The 26,343-nt window shown below is 45.3% G+C and overlaps 1 protein-coding gene across 5 annotated transcripts in view; it reads left to right on the forward strand.

The window, feature by feature from the left end:
* LIN52 (lin-52 DREAM MuvB core complex component) overlaps positions 1–21,175 on the forward strand; it is a 146,311-nt gene extending 125,136 nt beyond the window's left edge. The window contains exons 7-9 of one of the 5 annotated variants that reach the window (XR_009460226.1): positions 12,775–16,077; positions 17,839–18,032; positions 20,833–21,175. Coding sequence is in view for 2 of the 5 variants with exons in the window: in XM_059723075.1 (XP_059579058.1) it covers positions 15,503–16,077; positions 21,048–21,090 (618 nt within the window). In the remaining 3 variants the exon portion in view is untranslated. Of the gene's footprint in view, positions 1–12,774; positions 16,078–17,838; positions 18,033–20,832 lie in introns of those variants that run through there. The other 4 variants (XM_059723076.1, XM_059723075.1, XM_014611295.2 and 1 more) reach the window with 4 other exon arrangements.
* Positions 21,176–26,343: the final 5,168 nt, after the last annotated feature.

Here is a 26,343-nt window from a genome sequence, read left to right on the forward strand (position 1 = left end):
TAAACATAATATAAAAACAAAAGCCCCTATGAATAAATAACATTAGAAGCAACTTTTATTGAAACAGTAATTTTCCTAAACAAGAGATTTTCCCATGAAAATTGTTGTCCGAATGTATACAACCTCCTCCCCAAATTCAGCTTAATTCAAACAGCCTTTTGAAACAAATTCTATTTTGACACCTCTGAGAAAAAATTCTGACCTGCTTTATTTATTATCTTTGCTGTTGAAAATTCATGCCGTAGGTTTAGCCTGAATGTGTTTGGTTTGGCCTGCCAGCCAGTGAATCTTGTTGCTTATCTGTCTGCTAAAAACCCCACTCTGTTGTTAGCAATCTTATCTTCATGTATGTTCTTAGAGAACATGACCATCTCCTCTGTTAACGTTGTCTTCCATAAGCTAAGAATCTCAGTCCTTTTACATCTCTTACTATATGGCAATTTTTTTCAAGATATCAAGTCATTCTTGAAACTCTTATCTGACCATTTTCCAGGTTTTTAGCATCATTTGGGAAATATGAACACTAGAACTGGACAAAGCATTCCAGTCTCACCAGCATGCGGTGATGAACTGATAACACCTCTATATTCCTATTTGATATTCCTATTCATATAAACACAAAAATCGCACTAGCTGTCTAAGTCACAGTAATTTACATTGGGAGTTCATGTTCAGATGGTTATCTGCCATGTCCCCTATGTTTTTTTCAGTGTCACTTCTTTCTATGATAGTGTCCTCCATCCTGTGAATGGGAGCTACCGTATTTTCCTTTATATTATGATTTTGTATTTGGCTGTATTAGAAAAAATTTAGCTCAAAGGAGCATAATTTAACAAGTGATCGAAATTACTCTGTATAACTGACCTACTCACATGATTGTTTATCAGGCCACCAATGTTTATGTTATCTGAAAATCTTATTGATCATATATTTTCTTCTAAATTATTGATAAAGATATTGAATAGCATAGAGCCAAGAAAAGATCCCAGTGGGCCCCCATTAAAGACATCTCAACTGGGTGATGATTTTATTTTTGAGATCCATCAATTTGCCAGTTTAAATCAATAGAATAAATACAATACTGACTTTTTACAGTGATATTTTTAATGAGACTGTCATGCAGTACCAAGTCAAATACCTTAGAGGAATAAGTATTATTACAACACAGTTATTTTATCAACCACATTTGTAATCTCACTCAAAATGAGAAAGTTTATTTGACAAGATCTATTCTCTGTAAAACCATACTGATTGGCATGAATTATGCTAACATCTTTTAATTCAGTACAGACTGAGTCCCACATTAGCCTTTCCATGCTTTTTCCTGCAATTGATGTCAGGCTAACCTATAATTAAGTGGGTCACTCCATTTACACTTTTAAAATAGTATAATACCAACATTAGCTCTTCTTTAGTTCCCTGGAACTTTCCCAGTATTCCAACATTTGTTGAAAAAAACTAAAAACAAAGTCACTACTTAAGAGTGCTCCCTAGCCAATTCCTCTAAAACTCTTTGGTACAAAGAACAATCTTCTTCAGATTTAAAAATATGTTTGATAGTTACTGCTTAATATTCTCCCTAGTTAATGATGAGATAGGAAGTATTTAATACTAGCTGTAAGAGATGAACATGTAATTCAGTTTCTTTCCCAATACAGAGCAAAAATATTTATTTAACATTTTTCCATTTTTATGTATTACCGACCATTTTAACAATCCTAGCATGTATAAAATTCTAGGATTTCTTTTGTTCCTGATATATTTTTAAATCCATATTTTCCATAATCCTTTCAACCATAGGTTTTTCATTAATGCCTTTAGCTTCCCTTATCAATTATCTTTATTTCATAACTGTTAATTGATGTCATAAACTTCTTTTTTCCATTTCTTATATATTGTGCTTTTTAAGTGATTTTTATTGCCACTTTAAATTATCTCCTTAACCAAGAAGCATTCTAAACTGAAAAAAACCTCTTCTTTTATGAAGTTTTAAATTATATTTTGGACAGCTAGCAGAATACTCCTAATTAATCCTCATTGTTTACATTATTTATTTATTTGTGCTCTTCTTCAGTTCTGCTTAGATTTGTTTCCAGCATTGGGAATTGGCCCTTTAAAGCATCACATCTGTGTAGGACTATGGTATTGTCGGGAATGATATTCTATTTGCATGTAACTGTTGGAAATAGGTGATATTCTTAGGATCACTCACACGGCGGCGCACGCTAGTGGTTAATGTGGGTTAGGGGGTGGCTCCTGTTGTGGGTTCCATGGTTCATGGGCTTGCTTTGCTTGGGGGTCCTGGCTGCTTGGGGGTCCAGTTGTTTGGAGTGCCCTCTGTTGGGGGAACCCTTGCTTGCACCTTGGATTGGGTGATGCAGTTTTATTGCCCATAGCCCATATCAAGCCAGACATTTGTCATGAGCACTGTGCTTTTCAGATAAGTCATCTTGCTGCCCTAACCCACGTTCACTAAGGCCCTCATGTGGGGGTCCCCTGTTTGGGGAGAGGGGATCGTAGCTGCAGACTCCCTGTTTGGCAGGCACAGGAGCTGCTACCAGTAATTAGCAGCATTAGAAGAAGGAAAGTTCCCTGCTCTGATCTCCTGTCCTAAAGCCACAAGGTCCCTGGGTTCCCTCCTTCCCTTTCCTTATTGCTCTATTACACGCCAAGCTGCAGGCAGCCTCCTTCCTCCCTCCACTGCCAGCCTGGGGAAGCTCCTGTTTCTATTTACCAGCAAATGATTAATTGTTGCTCTGTATTCACTGTTAATGCTGCTAATCCGGGCAGCTCCGTGTTTGGCTGCTAACCCAGTGCCAGGCCCTGCTGGGATGGAAGGGAGGGGGGAGCTCAGGGATACAGTGCAACTGTAATTACTCCCCAGACAAATCTCTGCAAACAGAGGAGCAGGGAAATCTCGGCCCATATTGCAGCGGCTGCAGCCCCCACCCACAGGATAATTTGAGACTCAAATCCCAGCAAAGACCTGCTACAAATTGCTGCAAATTAAGCTGATTTTGCCCTGAATGAGGGATTTTCTGCTGCAGATCAGCCCTTCCCAGAGCTGATGAGGTGGGGATTAGAGAAGGGACTGAAATCAAAGGGACAGGATGGTGACGGAAGGGAGAGGCAAGGGGTAGGGGGTGCAGCCTAGCAGTGAAAGTCCTAGCATTAACACTTATTGATTTCTACTTTGCTGACATTTTATTCTATTAACAAGTTTCTGATTAGCCTAAAATAGGCTCCATAGCAGACAGAACAGTGTGCACAGTACATAGGGTTAAAAACCTCAACATTTGGGCTTCACCTTCAACCTAGCCCTGTAGGCACCTGCAACTAGCAAGAACAGCTTTGAGGGGCTGTCCAGCAGTCACCCAGAGCAGAGGAGACTGAGAGGTAAGCAGGGATCAAAGTGTCAGTGGAATGGGGGCTCTCACCTCTTTAACAAGGCAGAGCTGCTGCTGATTTAGGGAGGAGAAGACAGGTCCTTTCCAAACTCAGAAACTGCAGAAAGCCCAAAGTCTTTGCAGACCGGATGATGGGAGGAGCTAGTTTACCCCCTTCTCCTCTATCTGTCTGTCCATGTGTCTCCTTCACCCCTCCTTCAGGATTCTCATTTCCATCTGTTGGAACAGGCATAGCAATGTCTGCTGCAGGTATTTCAAATTGCACCGTTAAAGATTTTATGCTGTGGATGTTAAAATTAAAAAGATATATGTGCAAATAGTCACTATGAATTTAATCAACTTGATTTAATACTAATAGGGAACCGCAAATGGAATTTATGACTTAAAAAAGGAAACAAATATTTAAAAATAAATAAATAGAAGTACTTTGTGCAAAACAGAAAAAAAATCCCAATCTGAAGAGTTTATTAGAGTCTAATCCTCCAACAACAACTGAAACCGGGGCTGCCCACCCAATAATCCTGGCTGCCATTAAAATATTAAAGATAAATCTAATCGTCTCTTTATCCAAAATAAGCGACTTTTATGTAGAGAGAAAATGTCTAACCCTTTGGGAAGAGAATTACTCCTAATGCATCAAATGGAATTCAGTCAGGAGGGTGAAACGGGGTTTAAAAGCAAATGAGATGGTAATAGAGATAAAGCCCAGTATGACAAATTAAAAACACTCATTTACACGAATTAAAATCCCTCTTAAAGGAGGATGAATGTTCCAAGTGGGACCCCACTGGAGAGTCTTGCTGTTTCTTAGTCCCCAGGAGATCACTCAGTCATTCTGGACTAGAGAGAGGCCTAAGAGATGGTGATACATGGATGCAGGCCTTTCTCCTGTCCTCATCTCCCACAGGCCATTCTAATGCATGCACCACTACTGCTATCACACAGCAAGGCAGAGACCTTGAGCGCTCAAAATTAAACAAACCCATATCTCTGAATGATCACCCCCTCTGCCGGCAACTAGACACCCAGCAAATATCAAGCCCAGGTAATCTCTGATTCCACATGATCCCTGATCTTAGAGGCTGGAACCCTCATTCTTCAGGACCCTGAACCCCACACAGAGACACCTTGAATCCCAGCCCCACAGCCTGGCACTCTGGGCCCTGCACAGCAGGATGTCCACCGTGTGGCATTTGAGAATGTCTGCACTGAGAAAAAAATATGCTTTTGATTAGGAATTGAAAATGTCTTCCCTGATCCCTCCTTTTTCCAAGCTGATAACTCTGTTGCTTCAAGGAGGAATTAGTGGTAGTTGAGTTTTCAAACAACACCCCCTCTTATTTTTCCCTCATGAGGGAGCACCCCATAAAGAGTGCATTGATTTCCAGTCCCTCAGTAAAATTCTTAATTTCACAGATTCCTACAAAATCCTAAACAACAATTAGATGTCCCACGTGCTGAGCCCACAGCCTGTCATGCTGCCAACACTGCCGTGTTGTCTCTCTGTCCATTATCTGGTGATTGTTTCTTATACTTAGATTTCATGCTGTCTGGGATGGGGGCTGCCTTTTTGTTCGTGCATTTGTACAACACCTAGCACAGTGGGGCACTAGTCCATGAGTGGTCCATGACCAGTGCTCCTTTGTGTCATGGTAATGACACAGATAACGATAATGACACAGATAGCGATAATAAGCAATGTCTCCCCCACTGTCCTTGAGTGCTTTTGACTCCAAGATGTAATGAGGAGGAGGAGAAGTGACTGCCCTTCGCTTACAGGGTGCTGAATGGCTGAAGGCTGCCAGGCATGCTCCCTGCAGCAGGAGGGTCCTCTTCAAGCGTTTACCTCACTTCTAAGCGACCTATCTACACTCCATATGAGCTGAAGTGCTCTAAGCAGAGGCTACAACAGCTTAATAGTGCCACAACTGGCCACCTGCTACATTACACTGGTGGAGGAGAGGATAGCTCTCTGCCTGCTTTCCTGCCAGGGTGAGGTAACCCCAGGGAGAACAGGTTTAGGAGTTTGAATATGAGGGGTTAGAATATGAGGGGAATGTAGTGAAGGGGATACAATGGTAGGAGTCTACTACAGACTTCCAAACAAGGAACAAGTCCTTGACCAAGAATTTGCCAGGGAACTGGCCAAGGCTGCATGCTCTTGATGCAAGGCTGTCATAGATTCATAGAGTTGGAAGGGACCTCAGTGGGCCATCTAGTCCGACCCCCTGTCCCTGGCAGGCAAGAAAAGAGTCACCAACCTTGGGGTCATGTGATTCCAGCCAAGTGCCTGTCCAATCTCTTCTTGAAGGCCCCCAAGGATGGGGCGAGAACCACCTTCCTTGGGAGCCCATTCCAGATTCTGGCAACCCTGACCATGAGGAACTTTTTCCTAATGTCCAGCCTAAACCTTCTCTCTAGTAACTTATGGCCATTGTTCCTTGTCATTCCAGGGGGTGCCCTGGTGAACAGATCATCGCCTACTTCTTGTTGCTCTCCCCTTATGAATTTGTATGCCGCCACAAGGTCCCCTCTCAGCCTTCTCTTGGAGAGGCTGAAGAGGTTAAGGTCCCTCGGCTTTTTCTCATAGGGCCTTCCCTGCAGGCCTGTAGTCAGGCAAGTGGCCCTTCTTTGGACCCTTTCCAGGTTGTCTGCATCCAGCTTGAACTGCGGCGTCCAGAAGCGGTTGTCATGGGAGACTTCAGCTACCCAGACATCTCATGGGATGAGCACTCCACCAAATATGATCTGTCACAAAGCTTCCTTACATGCACCAATGAGCTCTACCTGTCCCAAGGAGTTTATGGGCCAACAAGAGGCTGCTGGACCAGGTACTGGCCAAAGGGGATGATCTAATCGGCGACCTAAGAATTGAAGGGAAGCTGGGTGACGGTGACCATGAGTTGATCACTTTCACTATCCATCGCAGAGCTGGCAAGTCGGCCAGCAATGTAGTAGTCCGTGACTTTAGATAAGCTGACTTTCATAAACTCAGGAGGCTTGTTCTTGAGGCCCTGAGAGGCCATGATTTCACAGGGAGGGAAGTTCATGATGAGTGGTTGCTCCTTAAGCCTGCGATCCTAGAAGCACAAGGGGAGTCCATCCCCACCCATAGGAAAGGTGCTAAAAGGGCCAAACAATTCCCTTGGCTCAACAGGGAACTTATAGGCCTCCTATGTATAAAAAGAGGGGTGTATAATGGATGGAAGACAGGAAACTTACTAAGGAGGAGTATACTGCACTGGTCTGCACCTGCAGGGAGCGAACTAGAAAAGCCAAGGCTGCAACTGAACTCCATCTTGCTACATGAATCAAGGACAATAAAATGTCCTTCTTCAGATATGTGGGGAGTTGAAAGAAAGACAAGGGCAACACTGGATCCCTGCTAAACCAGCTGAGGCAACTGACTACCAACACCCAGGAAAAAGCCAATCTGCTTAATGATTACTTTGCGTTGGTTTTTTACCAGCCCCCTGTTGAACATGATGCGGGATGACCAGGGTGAAGATGAATATATGCCCACCATTGGTGTGGATCTTGTGAGGAAGCATCTTGAGAGGCTGGACTTCCCACAAACCAGTTGCTCTGGATAGATTGCACCCCAGAGTGCTAAAGGAACTGGAAGACATCATAGTGCAGCCACTGGCGAGGATATTTGAGAACTCATGGTGCTCGTTCGAAGTACCTGAAGAATGGAAGAGGGCCAATGTGGTGCCCATCTTCAAGAAAGATAGGAAAGAAGACCAGGAAAACTATTGTCCATTCTCAGACCTGTACTCTTTAATGTCTTCATAAACGATCTGGACACTGGTGTTAAAAGTTGACTGGCCAAGTTTACTGAAAATACCAAACTTTGGTGAAGAGTCTCCACACTTGAGGATAGGCTGATGATCCAGGCCGATCTCAATAGGCTTGCAAGGTGGGCGGATGAAAATCTGATGGCACTCAATATGGAGAAATGCAAGGTGCTCCACCTGAGGAATAAAAACCCACATCACACTTATAGGCTTGGCAATCCTACACTCACTAGCACCGTGACCAAAAGAGACTTGGGGGTCATGATTGACCACAAATGAATATGAGCCACCAATATACTGCAGCTGGCAAGGCAAACAAAACTCTGACTTGCATCTACCGATGCATCTCGAGGAAAATCCAGGATGTCATCCTCCTGGTGTACTCGGCCTTGGTGAGGCCGCAGCTCGAGCACTGCCCCTAATTCTGGGCTCCACAATTTAGGAAGGACATGGAGAAGCTTGAAAGAGTCTGGAGGAGAGCCATGCACATGATCAGAGGGCAAGAGAACAGGCCTTATGAAGAGAGGCTGAGAGCTATGGGACTCTTCTGCTTGGAGAAGCACAGGCTCAGGGGGACCTGATGGCATCCTATAAGTACAACAGGGGTGTGCATCAGGATGTGGGGGAACATCTGTTCACCAGAGCATCCCAGGGGATGACAGGGTCCAACGGTCACAAATTCCTGCAAGACCGTTTTAGGCTGGACATAAGGAAAAATGTATTTACTGTCTGAGCCCCCAAGGCCTGGAACAGACTTCCCCCAGAGGTGGTACAAGCACCTACTCTGGACACTTTCAAGAAACATTTGGACCCTTATCTTGCTGGGATCCTTTGACCCTAGCTGACTTCCTTCTCCTTGGGCAGGGGGCTAGACCTGATGATCTTGCAAGGTCCCTTCCAGCCCTAATGTCTATGAAATCTATGAATCTTCTGCCTGAACCTAAGGAATATCTAATAAAAGAGAATTCCCCTTCCCAGCACAGTCACCTATGGCAATCCAGGAGCAGAGAGGAAATGACATGAAAACTAAAAAGAACAGCAACCAGCTACAGCTCCCTGATTGTTTAAATTCTTAAAGGCCAGCAGCAACTTGTCACAGAGAAAGAGAATGGCAATGAAAATCCAGAAAACACCTCTATGTTGGGGTAAGGGTGAGGGGAAAGGGTATTTATATGACAGAAGTCATGAGATAATATCCTGGTGCTAGACCTCAAGTACATTGAAGAAGGCATTGGTGGCCTTCCCCCTTTCCTAGTGCAACCTGAGGACAACCTCAGCCTGTTCTACATTACACCAGTTTTTTACAGCTCCAAGGGGCCATTTCAGGATCTGGGGAAGATAAGATCTAGTGCCCTGGCCATCTCCTTTCTTGAAGACATGATATTACTCAACCAGATGATTTCCCATGCTGAGGGCTAATCTGCTCTGTACACCAGGAGAGTGGCACAAATAAAGAAGAATTGGGGCCAGTAAATGAAGATGTTCATATTGCCCTGGAGCCCCAGGGTATGAGAGAATCAGAGTCCTGATAAAACTAGGAAGGATGGTTTCAAAAAAAAGAAGTAGAGCAGGGTGCTAGCAGCTGCTGGTGATACAGAGAGAAAAACAAATTATGGTGGTTCTTCTGAAACTTCAGCTATAACCTCAACTTAGCCTACTTCAGACAGCAGAACAAGAGGCTGTTTACAATGGATTGAGCTCCTTCCTGTAGCTGAAGAGTTAACTGTATTGACATTTGAATTATTAACGTTAACACTGTGATAGGAATAGGGGCCGCTCACTCTTCTCTTATAGCTGGTGTTGCAGGCTTCCTGCAAACCCAGGTAGATAACTGCATCATTTTTCATCTAGCTTAGAACATTAACATTAGCTTTGCAACCTTAACAGCAAGAGAATTTTTTTTCTTTGACAATTTTTTTGTGAATTTTCATTGGCAATTTTTTCTTTGATGAATGCTTAGATTCTGGAACACAAGATGGCAGCCTCAGGGAAAAAGTATGCCACACTGCCTTCCAGACGTAATTCTCTATAGAGGGTGTCTGTTTCCTTAACACTTATGTGTTTGGTAATGGTGGGTCCTTTTTAGACTCCTGGCTCCTCACTGATTGTCCAAATAGCAACATCAGACAGAGATGTTTTCCTTGTACTTGGGCTGCCCAGGAGCATGGATGCAAGCCCATCAAGTGCAGAATGGGACACTGTATGTATTTATTGCAATAGAACAATGAGGTGGCACAAAGGCAGAGGGCACTTCATTAATCACCTGGTGAAAGAAAACTGCAAGAAACTCCAGAGGGACCTAACAAAGCTTGGTGAATGGGCAGCATGATGGCAGACTGGCAGAATTCAGCATGGACAAATGCAAGACATAGCACATTAGAATGAAAATTTCGTGTTCTTCTATATTACTAGGTCCTACATTAACTGCAGCCACTTCTTGTGGACAGCTCAATACAATCCTCTGTTTTATCTGTAACAGTACTAAAAAAGAAAATAGTTTGGAAGTATCAAAATGGGATAAAAATAATACATCAGCATTACAATATTTTTGGTCTAAATCAATGATAAACCCTTAGGGAGTATACCATGTTCTGTTCTGGTCACCCTTTCTCAGAAAAACATAGCAGAGATGAAAGATTCAGAGATGGGCAACAGGAAGGATCAGAAGTTAGGAAGATTTTCCTGTGAGGAGAGGTTAGGACTGCTTAGAGAAAAGAAGAATAGGAGGGAATATCACAGAGGTAGAAAAATGGCAGAAGTGTGCAAGGGGTCAGTCACAGAACCCATCTTGTGCCTTTATAAATAATTTTTAAAAACAGAGTTAAACTTGACTGTTACCATTACTTTTTTTAAACATGCCTGGCTGGCTAGAATTAAAAAAATACAACATAGAAATGGAGATCAGGTACAGAAGTTACTTACTGTGCGGCAGGTAGATGGAAAAAAAGTGCTCTACAGATGCAACCAAACAGACGGTCAGGGCACATAGAGTACATAGACATAGAGGTTGTATTTCACTGACATCCCATGAAGCATTGCAGCACCCCACTCACCCCACCCTTGCAGGGCAGCGGTCTAGCCTAGGCCACAGCTTAACTCCTCTACCTGAGCCCTGGGCCTGCCCCACCCCTGTGCTGTCACTAACAAGAGTCAGCAAAGCCTCTGTCCCCAGGCCTGTCTGTATCCTCCCTCTGGGTAGCATAGATATATGCACACAAAGAAAACTGCTTATTGTTGAATTTGTCTTATTATGTATTGTCATAGGTACAGGTAAGCAAGTGCTGAATGTGGGTCAGTTGCTGTTTTGCTTCTGCTCACAGTTAACTGGTCTTAAGAACTGTTTCATCTGTACTGATTTCTGGCAATGGGCAAGTTCCCTAATGGAAGTAAAAAATGTACTTGAACATGCCCAAAATCTACATCAGCACCTACGCATACTAATATGTAGCATCACTGCTTTCCAACTTGTCTGGGGAAACTGAATGCACATGAAAAATGTAGGTTGTGAGAAGCACTTACACTGCCTGTGCTCAATACAGGATACAGGACCAGAAACCCATAAGTCCAGCTCACAGACACAAAGTCCCAGAAATCTTGAAAACCTTCTCCAGCCACTGCCTGCAAAACCAGCACGTGTTGCCAGGGCATGCGGGCAGCAAGTCATGGCTCTGCTCTAGCCATGGCCCCTGGCCTCATGCTGTCACTGTCCCATGATCATGGCCCTAGCCATGCCTGCCCATCCTGCTTCCAGACACCACTCCTCACTTACTCACAGCCCCATCCCATCCGCCAAGCCAAGTGTGCCTGGGGGTCCCAGGCTGGTCTCCATGGAGAACCTGCCTGCCCACCCCATCCAGTGTCCCTGGTAGTGGGTGTGGGGCAGATGGGCTGGGGTACCTAGGTCCAGTGGTGGTGGTGGAGACACTGGCAGCAAAAAGAGCTGCCACCACGGGGACTGCTGGGAAGCCAAGTCTGGCCACCACGCTATCCCTGCTTCACCACCGTGCTGCCTGGCCACATGAACTGCAGCTCTCATCTGTACAGCATTTTGCAAGCCACCAGACAAACAGGGTCACTCTCCTGAAGCCCTAGTGAGTGGAGCCAGTCAGGATGTCCCATTCTGGCTTGCGCCCCAGTAAAGATGACTTAGAATTACCAGGTATTTGGTACTGTGTCAATATTCCATCAATTCTTTTTTACTTGCTTAATTAGCTGGAGTCCAATACACCGTTTACCAAAACATTGTGTGAAGGTTTTAAAAAGCATTGACTGTTTGCACTCAGAGCAATTACATTTCCAAGTGTGTATTTTTTGAAGTAGTCTAAGATAGGGCAGTGAACTTTGAGGGTGGGTTGTTATTTTATTTTATTTTATTAGTTCATCACACAGTCCTTCAATCACATGCAATGTAGTAATAATTCAATCTGAAATTGGGGTAATTTTCCCTTGATTTTAAGTGGAGCAGGATTGGAACTTTGTACTATACTGCCTACTCTATAAGACACATCTTTAGCCAACCCTTGTTTTGTCTCCTTGCAATGCATTAGAGAAATTGCCTGAGCTGGGTAACCATTAAGAGCAGTTACAAGCATTCAAGAATTCTAGTTTGGGGGCAGAGGGAGAGAGAAGATAGCACAGTCAGGTTGAATGAAGCCAACTAAGGCTTATCAGGTAAAGCTGCTGAGCTCTATACACCTGTAAAAAAAAAAAGAGAGAATACGAGCTAGTTATGTGTGTGGGTGTAAATTAGAAAGCAACATCTTGCCTGAAATATTTTAATAGCACTCCACTTTTACTCTATCTGAAGCCTTTTGTGGGGGAAAAAATAACCAAAATGTAAACTTTTTCTTGTTTTTGGTACCTACAATCCATAATATCTACTCTCACCATCTTGCATTTTCCAAAGTGATTTCAGATGCATCTGATGCAGTGAGCAGCTGATTACACTCAGAAGTATTCCATAATGTCCTCATATAAACAATGTCTTATTCAAACCAAGTTTGTGTTTGCCTCATACTTAGGTTAGTTTTCATGTGGTTTTGGTTCCAGCACCACTAGAATAATTTTGCTTGTGTCTATTCTTGAAGTGTTACAGCTTTGGATGATGGAAAGTAATGAAAGGAGATGATTTCTCCTTATCTTTGTCTCAGACCTCCTCTGTAATCTTCATTTTAAAATCGTATGCCATTCAATACCAAATCTGCTACCATGTCATCCCAACTTTCTACCTTGCTCAAGTTTATAAACTACATATCTAGATGTATTTATTTCTTTTTAAAATATTGAAATAAATTCATAATAACACAAAACAACCACTTAACAGTGTGGTACCTTGTGTCTCCTCATGAGAAACATCTATATTTATATTGAAATCTCCTCCAAACAAGGACTTTATACACTGCCAGTTATGAGATGGGGAAGACTACTACCCCATGCTCCTCATCCATGTGGGAACTAATGACATGGCCAGCAGTCATCCAGACTGGGTCATGAGCGACTACAGGGCTCTGGGGGCTGGGCTCAAGAGGTGGGGGCCCAGGTAGTCTTTTCTTCTGTGCTCCCTGTTTCAGGCTGTGGTCCCAGAAGGGAAGGATGCATTGAGGAAGTGAACTGGCAACTCTGACGCTGGTGCCACTGAAAAGGCTTCAGATTCCTTGACCACAGTGTGTACTCCAGGGAGAGAGGACTCCTGAGAGGGGACGGCATGCACCTCACGAAGAAAGATAAGTCCCTGTTTGTGGCCAGGATGGCCAATCTTCTGGACAGGGGGCTTTAAACTAAGATTGCTGGGGGGCGGGGATACACAAATTCAAACATATCCAGGGACCAACATATAAGTAAGCCCTGTAGATAGGGACACTGGGATAGCCACTTTTGCGGGAGATGAGGGAATAGTTCTTCATCAGTGGGACAGGACAATGAGGGCCTCAGTAGGAGGACTCAGGTGCCTATATACTTGAAGGACAAAGGAAGTCCATTCCCATGTGAAGAAAAGGTAACAGAAGGGCTGGGAAGCCCTCTTGGCTAAACAGGGAAATCAGGGTCCTCTTAAGAAAGAGGCTTATAAACAATGGAAGCTCAGGGCAGGCTCCAAGGAGGACTATTCCACAATGGCCTGCATTTGCAGGGAAGAGATGAGAAAGGCTCAAGTGGTGACTGAACTTAGATTACCAACGGTAATCAAGGACAACAAGAAGTCCTTCTTTAGGTACATAGGGAACAGGAGGAAAAGAAATGGAAGTGTAGGGCCATTGCTCAACAACTCAGGAGAGCTGGTTACTGGCACCCAGGAGAAAGCTGGGCAAAGGGCCAACAAGTCCTTTTGGCTGAACAGGGAAGTCCAGGAAAGCCTAAGGACAAAGAAAGAGGTATACAGGCTGTGGAAACGGGTAGCTACCAAGGAGGAGTATAGCTCCCTGGCTCTTGCAGGGAATCAGGAAGGCCAAAGCAGGATTAGAATTTAGGCTGGCACCAAAAATTAAAGAGAACAAAAAGTCCTTCTTCAGGTAAATAGCGAGCAAAAGGAAGGCTCGGGGTAGCATAGGACCCCTACAGGACAAACTAGGGCAATTGGTGATGGAGAGGGGAGACAAAGCTGAGCTCTTCAGTGAGTTCTTTGCATCTGTATTCCTAGACACAGACCAAGACAAATCTTCCAACTGGATCATAGATAGACAGGAGAGACACCAACCCACCAACTGTTAGCACAGACTTAGTGATGAGGCACTTGGAGGGGCTGGATGTGTTCAAATCAGTGGGCCTGGATGAAATTCATCCAAGGGTGCTGAAGGAATTGGCCAGTGTCATAGTAGAGCCTGTGGCACAGCTGTTGAGCACTCATGGTGCTCTGGGCAGGTCCCAGAGGACTGGAAAAAGGCAAATGTGGTCCCTATTTTCAAGAAGGGGAGAAGGGATGAACCAGGAAACTATAGGCTAGTTAGTCTCACCTCTATCCTTGGGTAAACTCTGGAAAAAATCATTAAGGATCACATTCGTGGGAGCCCAGCAGGGGAAATAATGCTGAAAGGAAATCAGCACAGGTTCATTGCAGGTAGATCCTGCCTGACTAACCTTGTCAAAATGCTTAGGGGCAGGAGTCAAGGCACATGTCATCTACCTAGACTTTAAGAAGGCCTTCGATATGGTATCTCATTCTGTTCTCGTAAATAAACTGACAGGCTGCAATGGTGGATGGATGGGTTGGTATCGTGGTGGTGGATGGATGGGTGAGAGTGGTGGTGGATGGGTCAGTATCGACCTGGAGAGATGTGAGCAGTGGAGTCCCGCAAGGCTCAGTCCTTGGACTGGTGCTATTCAATGTCTTCATCAGTGACTTGGATGAGGGCGTGGAGAGCACCCTGTCCAAGTTTGCAGATGATACCAAATTATGGGGCAAAATTAACACACCAGAGGGGAGGAAATGGATCCAGGCAGATCTGAACAGGTTGGAAAAATGGGCAGAATGAAATGGGATGCAGTTCAACAAAGACAAGTGCAAAGTGCTGCACCTGGGCAAAAAGGACCACCAACACACTTACAGGCTGGGGGGTGACCTTAGCAGCACAGCAGTGGAAAGGGATCTTGGAGTCATAGTTGATTCCAAGATGAACATGAGTCATCAGTGTAACAAAGTGATCAACAAAGCTAACAGCACTTTATCAGGCATTAGCAGATGCATGACAAACAGGTCCAGGGAGGAGATGCTTTCCCTCTATGCGGCACTGGTCAGGCCGCAGTTGGAGTACTGCGTCCAGTTTTGGGCACCACATTTCAAGCAGGATGTGGAGAATCTTGAGAGAGTTCAGAGGAGGGCCGCTCATACGGTCAGAGGCCTGTAGGCAAGGCCCTATGAGGAGAGACTGAGGGACCTAAATCTCTTCAGCCTGCACAAGAGAAGGCTGAGAGGTGATCTTGTGGCTGCCTATACATTCATTGGGGAGGGCAGCAGGGAATAGGAGATGCTGTATTTACCAGGGCACCCCCTGGAGTAACTAGGAACAATGGCCACAAATTGACAGAGAGCAGATTTAGGTTGGACATCTTGAAGAACTTCTTTATCGTAAGGGTTTCCAAAATCTGGAATGGGCTTCCAAGGGAGGTGGTGCTCTCCCCTACCTTGGGGGTGTTCAAGAGGAGACTGGACAAGCAACTAGCTGGGGTCATCTGACCCCAGTGCTCTTTCCTGCTCAGGGCAGGGGGTCAGACTTGATAACCTACTGAGGTCCCTTCCAGCCCTAATATCTATGAATTCTGAATTACTACTTCACCTCCATCTTTCACTGGACCAAGAGGAAAACCATGCCAGGTAGGGCAGGGGATGAGCATGGTAGGAATAATCACCTTCCTACTATTGCCAGAGAATTGGTGTATGACCAGTTAATAAAATTAGATGTATACAAGTCAGCGGGACCAGATGATCTTCATCCAAGAGTGCTGAAGGAGCTGGCCGAAGTCATTGTGGAACCCCTGGCAAAACTCTTCCACACCTCGTGGCGGTCTGGAGAAGTCCCAGAGGACTGGAAGAGGGCCAAGGTTGTGCCCATCCACAAGAAGGGCAGGAGGGAGAACCCAGGTAACTATGGGCTAATCAGCCTACCTTCCATCCCAGGGAAAATCCTAGAAAAGTTAGTCAAGGAGTCTATCTTCGATAAGCTTGCAGAAGGTAAGATTCTTAATAGCCAGCATGGCTTCTTCATGGGCAGGTCTTGTCTTACCAACCTCATCTCCTTCTGTGACCAGGTAACTCGCCACCTGGACACAAGATACAATGTCAACCTGCTATACCTAGACTTCCAAAAGGCCTTTGAACTGGTATCCCATGATGTCTTCATGAGAAAATTGGAGGATTGTGGGCTTAACTCCAAGACAGTCAGGTGGGTGAGAAACTGGCCGCAGGATAGGACCCAGAGAGTCGTAGTGAACAGATCTGTGTCATCCTGGCAAGAAGTGGGCAGCAGTATCCTGCAGGGGTTGGTGCTCAGTCCAGTACTTTTCAACATCTTTATTAATGATTTGGATGTTGGGGTAAAGAGCTCACTGTCAAAGTTCGTGGACAACACCAAGTTATAGGGAAGTGTGGTCATGCTTGAAGATAGGCTACAGATACAGGTGGACCTAGACAGGCTAGCAAGTTGGGCGGATCGGAACCTGATGAAGTTCAGCATCGAGTAATGTAAAATACTCCACCTCGGGATGAGCAACCCCGCAACACACCTACAGGCCTGGTGGCACCAAACTGACTAGCACCATGAATGAAAGGGACCTGGGGGTAATAATAGACCACAGTATGAATATAAGCTGGCAGTGTGATGCTGTAGCCAGTAGGGCAAATAATACAGGCAGTCCTTGACTTACAACATTTCGAGTTACAAAATTTTCCACTTACATTTATAAATTGATACCCTATTTCAACTTTCTGATGTCAGTTTTGACTTTACAATGTTTGATCCGATGTAACGCCACACCAGCAAACAAGTTCGCTATGTCACCCATTTCCCTGGAGAACATCTGTCCAAACTTCCTTGGACACTTTCTTAAAGAAAGCAGACAAGACTCCAGAAAAACCTGCAGCCAAGACTCCTGAGAAGACTCCAGCCAAGAACCCTTCAAAAAGTCCACCAAAGTCACCTCAAAGAAGTCCTTCCAAATCAATATGATTGCTATTTACAATATAAATACATTAATGTAGCTATGTTACTCATCTATAATTGATCGAGTACAAAATTCTGGAGTATTTTTGGTGAAAATAGGGTATTGGGCCTTGGATCAGGAACAAATCCCCCATTTACAACATTGTTTCTCATGAGAAAATTGGTTCCAAGTTACAACGTTTCAACTTAAGACACGGTTTTCAGGAACCAATTGTGTCGTAAGTCCAAGGACTGCCTGTACTCTGGCATGCATCAATCGATGCATCTCCAGCAAAACCAAGGAGGTGATTCTTCCAGTCTACTCAGCATTGGTGAGATCTCAGCTGGAGTACTGCATCCAGTTCTGGGCACCACACTTTAACAAGAATGTGGACAAGCTTGAGAGAGTCCAAAGAAGAGCCACCCATATGATCAATCTTAAAAGGCAAGCCATAATAGGAAAGGCCCGGGGGATCTGGGACTCTTCAGCCTGAGGAAAAAAAGGCTGAGAGGGGACCTGGTAGCAGCTTACTGCTACACTAGGGGAGTACATCAAGGGCTTGGTGAGCAACTGTTCACCAGGGCACCCAAGGGGAAAACCAGGAGTAATGGCCACAAACTCCTGGAAGACTGATTGAGGCTCAACATTAGGAAAAACTTCTTCACAGTCAGGGTGTCCAGACTGGAATAAGCTCCCTCCAGAGATGGTGCAATCATGTACCCTGGAAATCTTCAAGAGGAAACTAGACAGTCACCCCCAGTTATCTTTCCTGCTTGGTGCAGGGGGCTGGACCCAATGATCTTCTGAGATCCCTTCCGGCCTTACAATCTATGAATCTAAGAAAAGGTGAAAGTGAAAAAAGGAAATCTAATAAAATGTGGTGAGTACTATTTGGGGTTGAAACTCATAACATGCCAGTAATAGAATCTACTACATTAAAGTTCTTCATGTTATAAGGGTGTAAAGTAAGGGTGACTGAGTTGGGCTCTAAATATTTGCTGCAGAACCAGGCGGAGGGGGCCATGGTTTTTCCCGCAAAGCCTGCGGCAGCTGTGGCTGAGGTTTAGGCCCACACCCCAGGGGTGGAGGTAGCTGTACCTGTGTTCCAGCCGGTGGTCTGCAGTTTGCCGGGCCGGCTGCTTCTGGTCTGCAACGTGCCCCCCCCAGACTCAGGAGGCACCAGTCACACCTGGATCAGGTAGGTAGTAGATGATCATCTAGGTAGTTTGTGGTGTGGGGGGATGTAGTTGGGGGGGTGCTCAACCTCCCACCTGAGGTAAGCGGAGACACACCTCTGGAACCTGTAGGACCACATGGGGTTTGGACCCTTGAATTTTACAGCCCAGGTGGGGCATGTGGCATTGCCAGAATCAGGGGGCATCAGCTGAAAGCCCCCGGACATTTTGAGATTCTGGAGGTGATATGAACAGCAGAGACCAGGTGACAGGGGAGCAGGGGGCTGAAGTAAGAACAAGAACCATGAGATGAGAACTGCACCCTCATGTATCCACTGCTGCCTCTGGCTGTCCATCTCTCCATCCATCCATTCATCTATCCATCCATCCTTTCAGCCTTCCACCCACCTCCATCCATCCATCCATCCATCCATCCACCTTGTTGCAGCCAGACCATCACCCACCCACAGACACCGAGACCCCAACAGGCACCTCCATGGCTGACCTCGGACCATCTACCCCCAACAGCCAAATGTGGGGACACAGTAGCATTTTGAGGAAATAAAGGATCTCATCACTATTTGGGGTGAGAAGGTCTACATAAGGTGTTGAATCAGAGATGTCTTCAAGTGCATAGTGCAACAGATGCAGGTGAAGAGTCACAACAGAGACTGGCAGCAGTGTCTCACCAGGACCATGTTGATGATGAGGCATTATTACCATGTGCTTGACACTAGAAAGTGGTCTGTGGGTCAGGGGTAGACCATGACCTTCCACAAGGACCTGTCCTGTATCTTTGCCAAGATCATGGCAGCTGCCACCCCTCATGCTCACAAGACCAAGGTGTCCTGGAGGAGTTGGCTGCAGGGACTCTGCCAGAAGGGAAGAAGGCAAAGGGAGGCCCTACAACACTGTTTCCCACACAGGGGCCATGGCTGCTCTGGATCAAGTCTTCTCATATCCCAGAGATACGGAGTGTGCACCAGCCCCCACAGTACTAGTACAGTAGCCACTGTGCTGGCCCAACCTGCAGAACCTGTGGTCAGGTTTCCCGACACTTCTCTTGATGAGTCAGGCCACACCCGTGGACACCATGCAACCCATGATGGTGTGTGTGTCCAGGACACCTTGGTCCTGTGTGGGGGGAGAGGGGGGCTGCACACATACACAGAACCCAGGCATCCAGGACACACACACACACACACACAAACACACACTCTCTCTCTCTCTCTCTCTCTCTCAGAACCTAGGTATCTGACACATGCAAATGCACACTTGGCAGGTTCAGGGTGCACAGAGTAGGCATGAGGGTGGCTCATGGCCATGAGGATGTATACCATGATGAGCCACTGCCACATCAAGTCCAGGTGGGCAGCTATGCTGAGCCACTGCCAGCCAATCAGGGGCACCTTGGCCGTTCAGCTATGCTCAGGTGTCTTCAGTAGCCCAGAGAGCTTTGGGGCATGCTGAGAAGTGGGCGAGAGTTCCCCCATCTGCTGTGCTCAGGCCAAGCAGACAGGCTCTGAACATGACCCGCACCCCCCCCCCCCCCCGCCTCCCCCAGCTAATATGTGTTTTGCTTCCTCCCAACATAAATGGGGCACTTAGACTAAACCTTGAACTTTAGAGTGCTTCTGCTGAGGGCTTCTTGAATGCCTGTACTTAGCCTGAATATGCATTCTTGTTTTGTACAAGTTGGGTATGGTGATATGTCCCTCAACTACCTGCTGTTAAAGGAGCCAGGCCTTGAACTATGACTCCCTGTCTCAGGGCTCTTATTACCTGCAAATGGGTCAGGCAGTAGGTAGTCCTGTGTTACAGAAAGGTAGAGAAGGTTTTTCTATTCCCTCTTTCTTGCAATGTTCATTCAACTGAATTAAAAATCACCATTTTAAAACATGAAAGTAAGTTTTGTTTTCACAATGCTTAACTGCATATCCACCAGTGGAACTCATAGCCACAAAATGTCGCTAGAGCCAAGAGCTCAGAAGGATACAAAAAAAAGATCATACACTGACAGATAATGAGGTCAACAACAGTGACATTAGATAGGATAAATCTTTACAAAAGGCTTATGTTCACATGCTGAAAGGTAAAAATCAATCACTAAGAACATATTTGCATTGGGTAATATTTCTATTAGTCAGTCACTAAGAATCCATCTGCACTTGTTCATCTTTATAGGTTTTTAAACCACTTTTTTATAGCGCAGATCTGAAGTCAATGGTTTACCATTGTCTGTTTTGTTTCTGCTGAATCAAATTTCAAGTCTGCTTTAAATGTAGATGTGTAACTAGCAAGTTTTGTGCCCTGGGCAGAAAGGCTAAAGTTGAGGGATGGGGGCAGGGAAGGGGATGGTTAAATGTCCCAGAGACTCAAAGACCCTGGCTGCTGCTGCCATGGGGCAATCTCCCTGCCCTTAGGTGCTGTTGCTGCGGGCTCCTGGGAGCCACCATTCTGATGCTCCATGTAAACTACATTTGTCACTCCTACATATGCTACAATTTAAATGGATTTAATAATAACAGCTTGGGTTATAATTCTGTTTACATTGTGGCTCAAATTTGTTTGGCCAAACATGTTTTAAAAAACTATTAGAATTTTTTCTCCCCACACAGACAAGCTATAACTGTTAGGAGGGATGGAGAGAAACTTCCCCATTTGGCAGCTTATTCTGTTAAGGGGTTTCTTCAGTCTGCACTGGCCCACCTGGCAATGGCTTCTTTCTGAGAAAGCTTACAGGACTAGGTGGAGCATTTCTTTGAAATGGATAGCAACTCTTTACCCAGCAACAGAGCTAGATTGTTTTTATCTATTTTTTAGGTAACTGGGAGCAGAAAATATGGAAGTGCTCATAAAGAAAACAGAAAGCCCCAGCATCTGCCTTTACTGCTCAGCAATGATGGGCAGAAAAGATGATTCACCTTGTGTCTAGATCCTGGTCCCAAGCAGGAGATTATTTGCCTGAAGGCAGGATGCAGCTGTATAGAACTTCAGCTATAAGAAATGTTTCACCTGTTGTCCAATTCTTGTTACAGAGGAGTGTCAAGAAGAAGTATTTTGCTTGCAGATGCCCATTGACTTGGCTGAGTCCAGGGAAAGGATGACCTGTCCAGTGGTTTTAGAGATGTTCTGCAACAGAAGATGAATAAAAATGAGGAGTATATCTGTGCCTGTGTTTGTAACAAGTGCATGATGCATTGGGGAAAAAATAAGGTGATCTACACTTGAAAATGAATGGTGAAGGTGCATAGTGAAATCCTGGGTTCCTTGATGTCAATGGCATCTCTTTGACTTCAGTGAGACTGGGATTCTTCCAATGGATGTAATTGGAACTTGGTGGGATAATTCCCAAAAGGCAAGGATAATGAGCAGTATCAGTACTTTGGTTTCTCTTTACAAGTACTGTCTCAAAATTAACTAATATTTAAAGCCTCACAAATGAGGTAGGGAAACATTATAATGGCTGAATGAGCTCTAACAGGAGAACATCTTCTACCTCCTATTTTGAGTATCCTACTAAATGGTTAGAACAATTAATAAAATACACTTTAAAGAAAATATGTAAGTGTCCAAGAGGACATTGTGATTGTCCTTGTGCCTGCCTGGCTTCAAATACCTGTTCCCGAGCTGCCTTAGCATGAGCGCCTGGTGGTGGGCATGGTGAAGGTTCATGCAACCCCTGAGAGGGACCCTGATCACCCTGAAGAAGGCCTCTGAACTCACCTGCCATGATTTTGAGTGTATTTTCAGTGGAGGGGTCGTCTGTAGAAGGTCCCTTGGGGTCGGTCGCTCCTCCCAGTGGGTATTCGTGGGGCTCCACCTCCCCTACACCCCTTCCTTATGCCAACCTATGGCGGGCCACCTGATTTTATTGCAGAAGTCCCTCCGGTTCAGATGATCTTTGGTCTTCATGCCTTCTCTGGGACTAGTTGTTATCTTCACTTCTGTTGACAGGCTACAGGCCTGCTGGATTCGCCTCTATTATCTATCTCTTCCGCTCTTGCCAACTACTTGCTGAGCCTAATAAGCACCCCTGCTGTTGGGGTGTCAGTTGGATCCCCTCAAACTAGACCTAACCCCTAATAACTAAGAAAGAAGACAAGCCAAAAAAAGGTAGCACAAGAAACTATATATTGACAAGCGGCAACTAAAGAGAAAAAAGGCTTAAAGAAAGAGAAGAAGGGTGGATAGAGAAGGATAGATCAGGCTGAGGTGACCTTTCCTTCTCTCGGCCCTATAACCTGAGCCAGGTGGCATCCCCCAGTGTTGCTCCACCTTTTTCCCTGCCGAGCGTATCTTCTGTTCTTCTCTGGGTTAGCCTTTCTCTTTGGCTTTGCACCCGTGGGAACCCAGAGTAGGGAGTCTCCACCGTCTCTGGGACTCCTGTAGCTCCTTCAAGAGTGAGGTCTTCCCCTGGATGCCGGTGTTGCTCGTGACCGGCGTGGGGTTGGAATTTGATCGCTGCTGCTTGGGATGCCTTTTCACAAGTGGAATCCACCTCTTCACGCCAGAGCACCCTGCTGCTGGTGCAGGGAGTCTCCGCAGCCTCCACTGCCTCTCCCTGAGCGAGATCCCTGTTTCCTCGCCAGCACCTCCCATCAGTGGCATGGAGAGCCTCTGCAGCCTCCGATGGCTCTACCCGTTTCTCCCCTGGCGTTCCTTTTTTATCTTCGTCGGCCGGTGATTGCTCCTCATGTCACCCACCGCACCAGCTGTATATAAGCACGGCTAATGAACTGCACAGGTTTCACTCTTTGTTCGTCCTGTGTCTGACATCCTGTAGCAGGTAAGTGGTTTTTATTTTTGGAGTTTTTTCTCCTGGGGTGTGTATCCCTGTCCCAGTGTCCCCTGTGGGGAGGGTCCCTAGCTCCCCTGTGGTTGTACCCCTGGGACAGTCCTGAAAATAGCAAGGAATCACACAAGTACCTGTTTCAAAAAAGATCACATGTAAACAACAATATGGGATTCATAGATTCAATTATTAAGGCCAAGAAAGGGGACTGTTATAGTTATATAATCCAGTAGTTCTTAACCAAGTTACCGTAGCACCCTTGGGTGCCTTCAGAACCTTACAACAGTGCCACAGGGTGTTAGCAAGTAAGGAGTGTCCAGGGAGCTACTCTAATGAAAGCACCCAGAGTGTCTTGTGTGTCAGCATCCAAAGCAAGCTTTAGTTAAAGCGCCCCTGCTGCCATTTTTCAGTGCAGGGAGGCTAATACATGAGATGCTGGAGTCTGCTGGAGTGTGGTAATTACCCTGCTCCAGCAGACTCGATTAATCAAGTAATTACAGCACATATGAGCAGCCTCACTGAACATGTATAGGCGCCCATTAGGTTTTCAAACATGATTCACAAGATAAACCCAGAGATTTGAGAGAGAAATCCACAGTCATGGCCTTTCTGAGTTCCTTGCAACAGAAAGACTGCTTTATTATTTTTCTGTAGTCAAAACAAAAAAGGGTGAAAACTAAGAGCTGACATTTTCTGAGGGGTGCCACAAATATATCCAGGGGTGCCTCAAGTCTATTAGTCCGGCATCCTGTATCATCAGGCCATAAAACTTCATCCTACAGTTTTTGCATCAAATACAACTTCTGGTAGACCTATAGCATATCCTTTATAAAGGCATTCAGTCCTGACTTAAAGACATCAAATGATAGCCAGTCCATTGCATCCTTAGGTAAGTTGTTCCTCTTTTGCACTCATTGTGAACAAGTCACGTGTTTCTAGTGTGAATTTGTCAGGCAACAGCTTCTAACCCTCTGATCTCAGATAACAGAATACTGTTGTTGATAATTGAACAAACAGTTAGTACAATAGTAGTCAATATTTATGCTTGCCATATTAACAATATTATAGCCAATATATACATTACTGAATGTTAGTGACTGAACAAACAGTTTCAGTCTATCTGGTATCTTTCATACAAGCAGGATTCTAAATGCTTCTCAATGTTAAAGAAGGCAGAGCTAAAAAATGCAGCATGAGAGAAATGAAATTACTAAAGACAGAAATACATATTCTCACATTCTAAAAGAGATGGGTATTAGATGAGCTAGTAAGATAATTGGAGGCCACTTCTGTTGAAAGGAGCAGCAGAGAAGGGTCATGCATTAAGACAAGTGAAATTGTGTGGGAAGAGAGAGGAAGACAGTGACTGCCAAGCTGGTGGAGAAGCAGAGCACATATGTGTACATATCAAAGACCTGGGACTCAGGGTGTCTGTAGATTATAAACCTGCCTTGATGAGAGGAAGGGACCACTGGGTGAGTGTTTCAGCACAGAGAGAATCCTAAAGGAGTAATGCACATTGTGATGTTGGGGCTGGGAGGAGGAGTGAGTTTGCAAACACATGGGATGTAGGAGTAGAAGGCAAGTTCAGAACAAAGACAGTGCTAACATTATACAAGAAGAGGCAAATGGGAGACCTGAGTCAGAGAAGCTTCAGGAGATGGAGATGGAGCTGAAACTGAGGATGTATCTCTCCTTGAGAGAGAGATGTGTGTCTTTGAGACACTCAACTGAAGGAAAGGGAAATGAAGTCAAAGATCACTTGGTCAAACCAGGCTCAGAGGGTGGCTGGGGATTAATTTAAGAAGGCGTCGAAAAGCAATTACAGTGCAGTATTATTAGCATAGACATGATAGCTCAGAGAAAGGCAGAGGAGAACTGGAGAAGGTACACAGAAATCAGCAGATGAAGCTCCACGGGGAAGGGAATCTTATGGTGGAAGTGTCTCCACCAGAGATGAGCAAAGAACATGACAGGAGGGAGGCAAAGCTGTCTTCCTAGCTGTGTTTGGGCAGGGCCAGGCAAACGGAAGTGATTTAGAATATCCCAAGAGAAAAAAAAGGCCAAGGAGATGTGGAAAAATGGCATGACACATCCAGAGTAATTATGAAGCCAGAGAGCACATCTACACATGCATATTGTATCGCCAGGGAATGGGTGAACAACCGCCTAAGCAAGCTCACCAAGCATCAACTTGGGGGTCATGACTGACCACAAGATGAATATGAGCCACCAATACGATACCGCAGGTGACAAAGCAAAAAAAAACTGGCTTGCATCTACTGATGCATCTCAAGCAAGAAAGACACAGGATATCATCCTCCCACTGTACTCGGCCTTGGTGAGGCCACAGCTGGAGTACTGCATCCAGTTCTGGGCTCCACAATTTAGGAAGGATGTGGAGAAACTTGAAGGAGTCCAGAAGAATCCATGATCAGAGGGCAAGAGAACAAGCCTTATGAAGAAAGGCTACAAGCTACGGGACTCTTAAGCATGGAGAAGCACAAGCTTAGGGGGGGACCTGATGGCAGCCTATAAGTACATAAGTGGTGTACATCAGGATCTGGGGGAAACGCCTGTTCACCAGAGCACCCCAGGGTATGGCAAGATCCAACGATTACAAACTCCCACAAGACTGTTTTAGGCTGGACATAAGGAAAAACTTCTTTACTGTCCGAGCCCCCCAAGGCCTGAAACAAACTCCCCCCAGAGGCAGTGCAAGCACCTACTCTGGACACTTTCAAGGAACATTTGGACATTTACCTTGCTGGGATCCTTTGACTGTAGCTGACTTCCTGCCACTTGGGCAGGGGGCTGGACCCAATGATCTTAAGAGCCCTAATGTCTATGAAATGAATGAGGAGCAATAAGTGCCAGTTTCTTGCTCTGGGCACAATATTTGTATGTGCTCTTGGGATTGCAGGATGTTGAGCTGGGTCAAAGAAGCCCCAGGTAGCAGGGGGTCTTGGGGGTCAGCCTGCCAACCTGGGGCTGCTCCAACTTGACTCAACATGCTGCAGAGGGGCTGGCTGGGGCACAAGGGTACTCCAGTGCAGGGCTAGTCAGTAGGCAGTCCCCACACTGAAGCAACTTTGTGCCCCAGTCAGCCGCATCAGTGTCTACACATGCAGTGCTGCACACAAAACAACTCTGCAGCAGGTACTACTTGTAGTAAATACAAGTACTACTTTGCTGTGGAGTTCATTAGTTTTTTGCAGCCTAATAGGGCTGCATGTGTAAATGATGAGACATTTACTGCGGAGCTAATTAGGCAGCTTTGCATCTCATAGAGAAGCAATTTGATGGAGGGAGCTGGTGAAGTATTTGGGGAGATGCAACAAAAAAGCAAAAAAATATCCACCAGCTTTCTACAAGAACAAGGAGCAATAGTTTCAAGTTGCAGTGAGGGAAGTTTAAGTTAGATATTAGGAAAACCCTTTCCCACCAGGAGGGTAGTAAAACACTGGAACAGGTTACCCAGAGATGTTATGGAATCTCCATCCTTGGAGGTTTTTAAGTTCCAGTTAGACAAAGCCATG

The sequence above is a fragment of the Alligator mississippiensis genome, chromosome 2, assembly GCF_030867095.1.
Source record: "Alligator mississippiensis isolate rAllMis1 chromosome 2, rAllMis1, whole genome shotgun sequence".
NCBI lineage: Eukaryota > Metazoa > Chordata > Crocodylia > Alligatoridae > Alligator > Alligator mississippiensis.